The sequence below is a fragment of the Bufo gargarizans genome, chromosome 5 (assembly GCF_014858855.1).
Source record: "Bufo gargarizans isolate SCDJY-AF-19 chromosome 5, ASM1485885v1, whole genome shotgun sequence".
Lineage (NCBI taxonomy): Eukaryota > Metazoa > Chordata > Amphibia > Anura > Bufonidae > Bufo > Bufo gargarizans.
Window position 1 is genome coordinate 56,992,901 of NC_058084.1, and position 13,139 is coordinate 57,006,039.

Here is a 13,139-nt window from a genome sequence, read left to right on the forward strand (position 1 = left end):
TTGGTTTTGGCACTGAATGGTGGTAGTATTTGGACACTATCTACCTATGCTACATGGGCACTGTATGGCGCTTCTATTAAATATGCCCTGTTAGGTGCCTTTATTTGGAAGAGGGTTACAATCTACGATTTATCCACACACGATGCCCAGAGAGATATCACCTGTACATAGAACTCAGAGAGATAAGTCAGGGGTTAATAATCTGTTCCAGATCCCAGGAGATGTGTGCATCCAAGAATGCGGTGGACTGTAAGTAGACGTGTCTGGAAGGATGTGGTCGCGGAGCTTATGTGAGGGCTTTTGTTTTATTCTGGCGTGAGAGGTACTTAGTGCAATTCTCCCAGCTGGCTCGGGAGGCAGGGAGCCAGGAACCAAACGCGTAACCCATCTGTACTGACATGTTCAGACATGGATCCCAGTGATTCCATGAATATTTATTGTCTGTCGGAGACTATGCAGAGAATTTGGGAAACTTCTAGAGGTCCTGGCCCATATGCTGAAAGCCTCCATGCTGGAATGGAGTATTAGAGGGCGATGTCACATAGAACGCTGGTGTAAACACTACATCTCCTGCAATGCTCTACAGCAGAGCATGCTTAGACAGTAGACCAGCCAACAGGTGATACCTTACAGCTTGAAAGATAAAGGTGGCAGATATATCGAAGGCTGCGAGCCACTGCTGCCCTGCTTAGTTTGCGTAGCAGCCCAGAGCCACCTCCTTGTGTCTTCTGGGCTGGGCTTGCTTTGTCCCTACACGCAGGCTGGGGCCTGCTTGTTGGCAAGGTCTCTTCTCCTTTGCCCCTAGGGCACCTCCTCTGCCCCTTAAGGCACCTTCCCATGTGGAAGAATACCTAAGCAATAGGTCCCTTAGCTTGCTACGCTCCTGCAAAGGTGTGCTGTATTCTCTTGTCTGCCTGTGTACTGACCTCTGCCCATTTACTGTATTCTGACCCTCCACTGCCGGACCTCCATATTGACCCTTCACTGCCTGTCCTGACCTCATACAGATGTCACGGTCCCTCCAGTGACAGAGGTTAGAAGATCTAAGAGACTGGCTGCACATTAGGTTATCTGACAGCCTATCTGTTTTCACTTGTTGCAGTGTTGTTGGTAATGACCACATCTCTTGTCTCAGGTAGCTTGTGGTCATTACTGCTCCTGTATTTAGTCTGGACTCACACTTCGTACCATGAGGTTGATATTCTCTGCCTTGAGTTGGAAGAGCTGGTGTGTGGTCCTCATCTGAGTTCCTGCTCATCCATTTTCTGTTGAAGTTAAGTGTACTTCTCTTGGTATTTTGTTGCTCCCATTTGCTTGTTGTTTACTAGGCCTCAGGGAGACGCTGGTTCATTCATCTGGGAAGGAACCAGTAGTCTCAGACCCTGTCACTAATCCTAGGGATTTTCAGGGTTACTGTGGACTAGGTTTCCGGTGTATGAATATTCCCACCTTCAGGGTCTATATATACTGACAGGAGTCAGGGCTAGGTTAAGGGCTTCCTTAGATGGTCACCATTTCCCTTTCCCTAGCCTTGAGGCCTAGTTCCTGGTCATTTTCCTTCTGTTGTCATTCTGGTGTTCCTCCCCTCCCCCTACACTGTGACAACAGATTACCGTATAGCATGTACTCCGCCAGCCCTGACCTCATCCTGTTCCCGACTATGATTTTGCCCAAGGGGCGAACTGGCCATAGACCCTACAGGTAAATTTCCTGGTGGGTCGATGCCCAGGGGGCCGCCTGAGCCCTCCTCATGGCTGCCAGATGTGTACATATTGATCTGATCCTTTTAGCATTAATTAATGCTAAGGGCATCCGGTACATATGTACCTTTCCAATGATTGCAAGTGCCCTCCTGAACTCAACTGTATCACCGTCCTCAGGACAGTAATACAGTTGAATACTGTGCTTAGAGCAGAAGTATTTTGTGTGGCACGGCACTTGCTTCTGTAGAGGCAGTATTTTGTGCTGCACTGTGGTATTTGGTTCTGCTGGGGCAGTATATTGTGCTGCACTACAGTATTGCAGGCTCTGCCTAATTCTTTTGTCCTTGCCTACTTTTATTGCCCCACCTTCTGTAAATTTGAACCTGCCTACAACATGGGTCCACTTTTAGGGCTACTTTAAGTTCCTAGTCCGTCCATGATCTTACCTGACCCCTCGGTGCCCCGCACCAATGTCTCTGACTGCCTTGGGTCAGCTGTCAGTCACACAGAGGCTATTCCAGCAGGTATTAGCCTGGTAGTTCCCCTGCACTGAAGTCCGGATCTCTGTACAGGGGTTAAAGGGTGAATACCAGGAGACTGCCAGGATAACGCCATTAGGCTAGTCCTAAACCAAATCTGTTAATACAGTGCCTCTGCCCCCACTGCCGTGGCCATGTACCATATAATGGTGTCGGTCAAACACTCCTTCAGGTGCTATTCCTTCTGACTTCCCTGTAAACATGCACTCTTGGCTCAAGAGGAAAATAAGCTGCTGCCAGACACACACAAAACGACTGGGCAACATGTCCGGCCCTTTTTCCCTTGTCATGGTAGAGTTGGGACACCCGCATACAAATTCGATGGTTGTCCAGTCCTGCCAAAATCGGGTTTTGGATGACATTCTTCTAATGTGTATAGCCACCTCAAGAATTAAGAATGCAGCTCTAGATGTGAATGGGCTAAAAAGAATCATACTGTATGTTCACACAGCTGGATTTGTGAGAAGATAAAGTGTAGTCCTTGTCTCTGGAGGACCGTGGAGGTCCATACAAAATACTAGACACCCATGGAATTCTCTGTATACCCTGTAATGCCTCTTTATTCCTGCGGGAGTGCTATACCAACAAAAAGATCATTGACTTTCTGGGTTTGCTGCTCTTTGAAGGAGCTCCCAGCACCACACGGTATGTTTTTTTTTTCTCTGTGCCTTCGTATGCAGTACTTTAGTTGACAATATTCACTTTATGTGGATTTCGTGAGGATTTTCTGCATAGGTAGCCTAAAGGTGGCCATATGCATTAGATGAATGTCGTCCAAACCTGATTTCAGTAGGATCGGACAGTCATCTAATTGGTAACCTCGCAACTGATCTGCTAAAGAAAGGTCTGCCCTACCATTGTGCCTGGTTTAATAGGGTTGCTCCTGCTGACAGTTAGATAGTTACATAGTTAATACGGTTGAAAAAAGACATAAGTCCATCAAGTTCAACCAAGGTATAGGTGGGGAAACGAATCCTAGAAGGAAATTAAACTAAGATTTATACACATTTTTATAAACATTAATGTTGTTTATTTTTGAGAATTCATCTAAACCCTTTTTGAAACTGTCTACTGTTCCTGCTGTGACCACGTCCTGAATAAGTCTATTCCACAGATTCACAGTTCTTACAGTAAAGAAGCTTTGATGCTTCTGGAGACTGAACGTTTTCTTCTCCAGTCGGAGGCAGGGCCCCCTTGTCTTTTGAAGGCTTTTACATGTAACAGTTTTTCACAGTATTTTTTGTACAGCCCATTTTTATATTTGTATAGGTTAATCATGTCCCCCCCTTAAACGTTTTTTTTTCCAAGACTAAATAAATTAAATTCTTTTAATCTTTTTTCATAACTAAAACCCTTCATGCCCCTTCTCAGTTTAGTCGCTCTCCTCTGTACTTTTTACAGCTGCAGAGCTTCCTTTTTATGGACTGGTGCCCAGAACTGAACTGCATATTCCAGATGAGGCTGCACCAGCGCTTTGTAAAGTGGTAATATTACATCCCTGCCCCGCGATTCCATGCCTCGTTTAATGCATGACAATATCCTGGTGGCCTTAGAAGCAGCTGATTGACATTGTATGCTGTAATTTAATCTACCATCTACAAGGACACCCAAATCTTTCTCTATAAGTGACTCTCCCAGTGCTACATCACCTAGGACATATGAAGCACAGAGATTATTACTACCAAGATGCATAACTTTACATTTATCCACATTGAACCTCATTTGCCAAGTTGATGCCCAATCACTCAGTGTCCAAGTCAGCTTGTAGTTTATGGACATCTTCCATAGACTGTACAGTTCTACACAGTTTAGTGTCATCTGCAAAAATAGACATGGTGCTATTAATCCTGTCCTCAATATAATTAATAAATAAATTATATAATAGAGGACCCAGCACTGAACCTTGGGGTCACCACTTATAACCCGGGACCATTCTGAATAGGAATCATTAACCATAACTCTCTGGACACGGTCCGTCAGCCAGTTTTCAATCCAATTACAAACTATACTTTCCAAGCCTATTGGTCCTGTGGAGGACCTTGATTTTTTTTTTAATATGGGCACCACATTTGCCTTGCGCCAATCACTTGGCACTGTACCAGTACCTAGAGAATCTTTAAAAATTATAAAACAGGGGCACAGCAATGTCTGAACTGAGCTCTTTAACCCTTAGGCTACCAGCACCGTCAGGGCCGGTGCAATGATTGTTGCCAACACAAGCGAAGCTACATTTTGACACCCCCTCCCCGCAGCTCACCTGGCCCTGGTCCCGTCTGCATCAGCTGGCTTCTCCTCTGTGTGGTCCTAGTATCTTCGCTCTGCTTTAGACAATCGCTGGTTTGAGGACTGTATTTTTCGCCCTATAAGATGCACCGGCCATAAGGCGCACCTAGGTTTTAGAGGAGGATAATAAGAAAAAAAGATTTTCCATTACACCTCAGGTCAGACCAGCAATCAGACCCCCAATGTTATTCAGACCTCAGATCAGACCCCCCATGTCAGCCATTATGCCCCCCATGTCAGCCATTATGCCCCCCATGTCAGCCATCATGCCCCCCATGTCAGCCATCATGCCTCCATGTCAGCCATCATGCCACCCATGTCAGCCATCAGCCACCCATGTCACATTTCTCCCCCTGAATGTCAAATCACCTATGTCACATTAGCCCTCCATGTCACATTTCTCCCCCTCCATGTCACATGTTTCCCCCTCCATGTCAAATCACCTATGTCACATCAGCCCTCACATTTCTCCCCCTCCATCCATGTTGCCACATTTCTCTCCCTCCATCCATGTTGCCACATTTCTCCCCCTCCATCCATGTTGTCACATTTCTCCCCCTCCATCCATGTTGTCACATTTCTCCCCCTCCATCCATGTTGTCACATTTCTCCCCCTCCATCCATGTTGTCACATTTCTCCCCCTCCATCCATGTTGTCACATTTCTCCCCCTCCATCCATGTTGTCACATTTCTCCCCCTCCATCCATGTTGTCACATTTCTCCCCCTCCATCCATGTTGTCACATTTCTCCTCCTCCATCCATATTGTCACATTTCTCCCCCTTCCATCTATGTTGTTACATTTCTCCCCCCTCCATCATGTACATTTCTCCCCCCTCCATCATGTACATTTCTCCCTGCGGGCCGCACAGACAGACTACTCAGAGACATTTGCCCACACAGTTACTCACCAATAACAGCTCCGCCTCCAGTCTCCAGACCTCTGCTCCCCAGTCTACACCAGTTGCTGTTGCCTGCCGCCCAGCTGGGCAAGTCTGCAAGTTATGTATTAAAAAAAATATAAATAAAATAATAATAATTTTTTAGCTCAGGCGCCGCCCCCCCCCCCCTTCTCTGCGCCCTCAATCAGCCGCTTGGTCTGGCTTATTATAGAGCCGGCCCTGAGCGCCGTACATGTGAATGGCATGGGTCAGTTTTGCCGTAAACAAAATGCAGTGGGAACATAACCCGTAAAACGGTGGGGGATTCAGTTTTTTTTCCAATTCCACCCTATTTGGAATTTTTTTTACCACTTCCCACAACATTTTATACCATAATTAAGGGTGGCATTAGAAAGTACAACTTGTCTCGCAAAAAATAATCCCTCATACAGCTATGTGACCGGTAAAATAAAAAAAGTTATGGCTCACGGAATATAGGGAAGAAAAATGAAATCGAAAAAATGAAAAAACCTCCGGTAGCCAAAGGGTTAAGAACTCTTGGATGTAATCCATCTGAACCCAGAGCCTTGTTCACATTTACCTTATTTTACTTATCTTGGACCATATCTACAATTAGCCAATTGAGTATATCACTGGATGTACTAACAACCCCCGCGCCCCTTCTTTTGTATATACAGAGCTAATAAACCTTTTTAGTAACTCTGCCTTTTCCTTAACTTCAGTGACTACCCCCCTTTACCATTATTTAGGGGACCTACCTGCTTAGACCTTGGTTTTTTAGCATTTATATATTTTAAAAACTTTTTGGGATTTATTTTGCTTTCTTTTGCTACCTGCTGTTTGTTTTGTATTTTTGCTAATTTTATCTCCTTTTTACAGATTTTATTAACCCCTTTGTAATCTTCAAACGCTACAGCTGACCCCTCAGATTTGTGTTTTTTAAATGCCTTTTTTGTCTTTTATCGCTCTTTTTACAGTAGCTGTAAGCCACGGGGGGTTTAATTTTAGCCGCTTATACTTGTTACCTAAAGGAATAATTTTTTTTTAGTGCAATTACTCAATGTGGATTTGAATCTCTCCCATTTATCCTCAGTATTATTATGTGACAGTAGCTGCTCCCAGTCTATGCCCTGAAATGCTGCCCATAACCCAGGGAAATTTGCCTTTTTGAAATTCAGTGTCTTTGCTCTGCCTGACAGAGTTTGCTTCTTATAGTTTAGGGGGAATATAATTATATTGTGGTCACTATTACCTAGTGTTTCTCAAACAGTAACATTACCATCATTAGAGATTACCAGATCCAACAGAGCATCGCCCCCAGTGGGAGCTTCTACAAACTGGCCCATAAAGTGGTCCTGCAGCAAGTTGAGGAATCTTCTCAGTTTTAGTGCAGAATTTCAAATAGTACTTGAAGGGGTTATCCAAGAATTCTGTAATGCCCCACCATATGCCCGGGCCCCTCACAGAGGTTGTACTCACCTCACTTCACGGCACCTGCGTCAGTCCTGATGCCCGCATGGCTGCCGCTGCATCTCTCCGTTGCGCGGATGAAAACATCCGTCTTCGGGGAGGCAGCCAATAGCAGGCCGCGACGAGAACGAGCCTCCCTAGTATCACCCGCGATGCTAGGGAGACTTGTTCCCGTCGCTGACTGCTATTGGCTGACTACCCACAGACACCAGGGTTTTTCATCCGTGTGACGGGGGATGCAGCGGCGGGCATCGGGAGTGACGTGGGTGCCGGGGAGCGAGGTAAGGGGCCCGGGCATATGGGGGGCATTTTAGATCTTGGATAACCCCTTTAAGTCTGTGATAAAATTCTGCAACACATGTAGCGTACGCTTCTAAAGTGTTTCCGCAGAAGAAATTCTGCAGAGGATATACCATATGTGAATCCAGTTTTACTATCGAGTTATATATTGACTACTATTCCCAGCATGCTTGGACTCATAGCTGCCGCTGCTAATGACTGGACCCCAAGCATCAAGCAGAATGATTTGTACATTTCCCTTAATGTGATTATGAAACGTCACTAGGGTCAGACACTAGCAAAGCTCCGCTGGGAGAAGGATCCGGGTCAGGATCGGGGCAGGACATGCGTGAGACTGCATTGACATGTTCCCAAAATGGAATTCCTGGCAACTGTCTGTATGAGTCATGTGTCAGCGGGTTTAAGTGGTCTGTGCCCGCCGCCCCCGCTGCTTGTACTGTGAGGAAATAGCTTATTATCGTACAAACAAGATTATTAATGTGAAGGCAATTCACGTCTCTGCTGCTCCTGACTAAAATGTTATCCGCTGTACTATAGGGACTGTCTAAATTGGGCGACACCTTCTCACATGGTGAGTCCCCCTATCAGCGGCTGACAGGTGCTTGCTGGCGGTTCTGGGAGTTGGACCCCCACTGGTCTGATACTAATGACCTATCCTGGGGATAGTGCGAGCCCGCAGGGGAGGTGAGAGCAGGGAGGACGGGAGTGGTTGCGGAGGCGAGGATAGGAGTAGCAGTACCCATGGTGGTAGTCCTCACCCTGGCACTCCCAGTGATGGGAGGGGCGCACCCTTACTTCCCTTTGGGGCACACCTTCGACTTTTGGGGGCCTCCTTCCTGGTGGTGGCTGGGGTGCAAGGCAGAAGAGCAGCTTCAGGACACATGGTGGAGGAGGCAATGACCAGGCCCGTTTGGTTAGAATAAGTTCTCTCTCTTTACTGAGCAGAGGATGGGCGTTAGAGTAGAAATGCAAACAGCAGGCACAGTTCTCAGGATTCTCCCAAAGGCTGTATATAGGGGGTAGCAATGATGGTTGTAGGCCTCCTTGAGTCCTTAGATTCAGATAGCCAGTCCGTCTCAGACGTGTGGCGGCTGCCCGAAGCAAATAACCCTTACCACAAGCAGTAAAGTCTATCTTCACAAACATGTGTTTACCTTATTGTCCCAGTCCAGCACTGCCTTAAATTGGTCCTCAACCATCTGTAAATATATTCTATGGTTTCTTTCTCCCTGGGAGCGATCCTTAATAAAGTTGCTTTCTAGCAATTTTCCACTCTCAGGAATGGTGTTTTCCTGGATAAGTTCCTCTTTAGGGCCTACTTGACAGAGCACATCAAAGCAGGTCTTGTTGCTTGCCTGTTTAGCAGCTAACTCTCTCCTGTACAAACCAGGAGAGCATAGCCAGCCTGTCTCCTGGCAACTAACTGAAGACTGCAACCTGAGTATAACCCTTTGGGATTCACAGTGCACAAATCCTCATCACAGTAAACATTAACCCTTTTAGCAGTGATCCACAATAATAACCCTATTAGCAGTGATCCTCAGGGTCACTGCAATAGGACCATTAGTATTCTATTCCCGGAAAACCTATTTAAGCTTGAAATATAAATTGTATGCAGTAAGCTCCTGAGCTCCCCCTAGTGGTGACTGCAATGCAGAGTTATAACTTCTGTGTCTATGCAGGGGATTTGGAGCTCTGTATCAGGAAAATGGACCTTTGATCACTATAAAGATATTTTATAAAATTCAGAGCAAATAATTTTTCAGCATTCGGTACCTAATTAATACATCGGGACCAGTCATGGCACTTTCAGCATTAATACTATAAACCATATTCCATTTTTTTCTATTTTTTAGTACAATGCACAAAGGATTGTCAAGGATATTTTGCCAAGAAACTTAACAAAGCCATGAAGGGAGCTGGAACAGACGAAGACGCATTAATCCGAATTCTTGTCACCAGGGCGGAGGTAAGAGACTCCTGGAATCTATGGTAGACATATACGCCTGTGACACAATCTCGTTTTTATATCCATCATTCTGATTCGAAAAGTTATTTTGACGTATCTTAGTGGCTGGTTAGAGTTAAAAGAACTGCACTAAGTAGCAGTCTGCAATAGTCATTCCTTCCATCATCTTCATACCCAGTGATGTAGTCTATACCCATACCTTATAGACTGTAGGTGGACAGTACAGGGTCCGTTAATAGGTCTATGATGACTGTAGTATACTATTGCCCTACAAACTGACTGTGTACTTATTAGTACATTAGAAAAGTGTATGTACTATGGTATTATATAAAGTACAAATATGAATAATTAATACAAAGGGTTAAAAAAAGGTTCATAAAAAAAACTGTAAAAAATAAAAAAATTAATAAAAAAAAACAGTCTCATTACCTCTTTTAAACACTAGGGGGCAGAGACATTATGTCCACAACATACAATACCCGCCGTACGGCTGTAGAGATGAGGCCCCTTGTGGTGTTTGCTATAGACTTCAGCCAGAAATTAGGAAAGTCTTGGGAAAAGACAGACATGATGAGGACATACAGGAGAGGGAACGCCGGGACGTGCATTGTATTCATCTATGTCCAGTAGATACCGCTGGCCACACAATGTACAGACTGTACTGCACATTACTGTGCATAGTATTATATATCATACTACTGTGTATAGTATATCATACAACTGTATATAGTATTATATATCATACTACTGTGTATAATATGATATATCATACTACTGTGTATAGCATTATATATCATACTACTGTGTATAGCATTATATATCATACTACTGTGTATAGTATATCATACAACTGTGTATAGTATTATATATCATACAACTGTATATAGTTTTATATATCATACTACTGTGTATAGTATTATATATCATACTACTGTGCATAATATGATATATCATACTACTGTGTATGGCATTATATATCATACTACTGTGTATAGCATTATATATCATACTACTGTGTATAGCATTATATATTACACTACTGTATATAGTATATCATACAACTGTATATAGTATTATATATCATACTACGCTGTATAGTATTATACATCATACTGTGTATAGTATTATATATCATACTACTGTGTATAGCAGGGGTACTCAAGTACTTTTTCTAAAGGTCCACATACCTTTACAACACCATTGGCGTGTAGCGCTGCATTATTATTATAATTTTTTTTCAGTAATCCACACCAGTTTTGGTCAGTTTGCAGTATTCGCCAGCGAACACATGCAGGCTGCCATCTTTAGTAAGGTAGACTCACCCGTCCGGCGATGCACAGGTAAGCCCTTACCTGTGCTGTGTCGGGAGCCGGTCTGAAATCAAATGTAGTCACCGGGAGCAGGCAGTTCAGAGAACAGCCCGATGAAGGCCCCCGGCGACTGTTCACGGAACTGCCTGCTCCCGGTGACTGCATTTCATTTCAGACCGGCTCCCGGCACAGGCACAGGCAATGGCTTACAGTACAGGCAAGGGCTTACTTACAGTAAGAATGTCCTTTCAGTGCTCCCTAACAATAACGATGCCCATTTAATGCTCCTCAGACAGTATGATATCCCTTTAGTGCTCCACAGAGTATGATACCGCTAAGTGTACCCTCACAGCAGGGTGATCACTTGGTGCCCCCAGACCTTATGATGCTCCTTAGTGCCCCTGACACATTGTGATGTCTCCCTAGTTCCTCCCCACAGACTATGAATACCCTAAATGCCCCCTCACAGTAGTATTGCCCTATCTGTGACCCTAGTAATGCCCATTGTACCCCTTCACAGTAATAATGCCCATTGTGCCCCCTTAATAGTAATAATGTCCATTGAGCCCCCTTAATAGTAGTAATGCCCATTGTGCCCCCTTCACAGTAATAATGCCCTCTGTTCCCCCTCCACAGTAGAAATGCCCATTGTGCCCCCTTAATAGTAGTAATGTTCTCTGTGCTAGTAATGCCCATTGTGCCCCCTTCATAGTAATAATGCCCTCTGTGCACTGTGCCCCCTTCAGAGTAGTAATGCCCTCTGTGCACTATGCCCTCTCCATAGTAGAAATGTTGTGCCCCCTCCATAGTAGAAATGCCTATTGTGCCCCCTTCACATTAGCAATGCCCTCTGTGCCCACTCCAAAATAGAAATGCCAGTGTGTCCCCTCCACAGTAGAAATCCCCATTGTGCCCCTTCACATAAGCAATGCCCATTGTGCGCCCTCCATAGTAAAAATCCCCATTGTGCCCCCTTAATAGTAGTAATGCCCTCTGTGCTAGTAATGCCCATTGTCCCTCCTTCACAGGAATAATGCCCTCCATCCCTCTGTGCACTGTGCCCTCTCCATAGTAGAAATGCCCATTGTGCCCCCTCCATAGTAGAAATGCCCATTGTGCCCCTTCACATTAACAATGCCCTCTGTGCCCACTCCAGAGTAGAAATGCCCATTGTGCCCCCTCCATAGTAGAAATCCCCATTGTGCCCCTTCACATTAGCAATGCCCATTGTGCCACCTCCATTGTAAAAATCCCCATTGTGCCACTTTAATAGTAGTAATACCCTCTGTGCTAGTAATGCCCATTGTGCCCTCTTCACAGTAAAAATGCCATCTGTGCCCCCTTCAGAGTAGTAATGCCTTCTGTGCACTGTGCCCCCTTTAGAGTTGTAATGCCCTCTGTACACTGTGCCCCCTTCAGAGTAGTAATGCCCTCTGTGCACTGTGCCCCCTCCATAGTAGAAATGCCCATTCTGCGCCATCCATAGAAGAAATGCCCATTGTGCCCCTTGACATTAGCAATGCCCATTGTGCCCCTCCAGAGTAGAAATGCCCATTACCTTAGGTTACTGCACTGTATATGTACCATAGGTTACTACGCTGTATATAGTACCTTAGTTTACTGCACTCTATATAGTACCTTAGGTTACTGCATTGTATATAGTACCAAAGGTTACTACACTGTATATGGTACCATAGGTTACTGCACTGTATATAGTGCCATAAGTTACTGCACTGTATATAGTGCCATAGGTTACTGCACTGTATATAGTGCCATAGGTTACTGCACTGTATATAGTGCCATAGGTTACTGCACTGTATATAGTGCCACAGGTTACTGCATTGTATATAGTACCAAAGGTTACTACACTGTATATGGTACCATAAGTTACTGCACTGTATATAGTGCCATAAGTTACTGCACTGTATATAGTGCCATAGGTTACTGCACTGTATATAGTGCCATAGGTTACTGCACTGTATATAGTGCCATAAGTTACTGCACTGTATATAGTGCCATAAGTTACTGCACTGTATATAGTGCCATAAGTTACTGCACTGTATATAGTGCCATAGGTTACTGCACTGTATATAGTGCCATAGGTTACTGCACTGTATATAGTGCCATAGGTTACTACACTTTATATAGTACCTTACGTTACTGCACTGTATATAGTACCATAGATTACTGCACCGTATATAGAACTATAGGTTACTGCATTGTATATAGTACCTTAGTTTACTGCACTGTATATAGTACTGTAGGTTACTACATTGTATATAGTACCTTAGTTTACTGCACTTTATATAGTACTATAGGTTACTGCATTGTATATAGAACTATAGGTTACTGCATTGTATATAATACTATAGGTTACTGCACTGTATATAGTACCTTAGGTTACTGCACTGTATATAGTAATACAGATCACTGCATTGTATATAGTATTGTAGGTTACTGACTGTATATAGTACTATAGGTTACTGCACTGTAAATAGTACTATAGGTTACTGCACTGTATATAGTAATACAGATTACTGCATTGTATATAGTATTGTAGGTTACTGACTGTATATAGTACTATAGGTTACTGCACTGTATATAGTACCATAGGTTACTGCACTGTATATAGTACTATAGGTTACTGCATTGTATATAGTACT

At 44.2% G+C, this 13,139-nt stretch overlaps 1 protein-coding gene across 1 annotated transcript in view; it reads left to right on the forward strand.

The window, feature by feature from the left end:
- ANXA13 (annexin A13) overlaps positions 1–13,139 on the forward strand; it is a 66,168-nt gene that overhangs the window by 50,259 nt on the left and 2,770 nt on the right. The window contains exon 10 of the mRNA XM_044294896.1: positions 9,054–9,166. Coding sequence (XP_044150831.1) covers positions 9,054–9,166 — 113 coding nt within the window. The remainder of the gene's footprint in view (positions 1–9,053; positions 9,167–13,139) is intronic.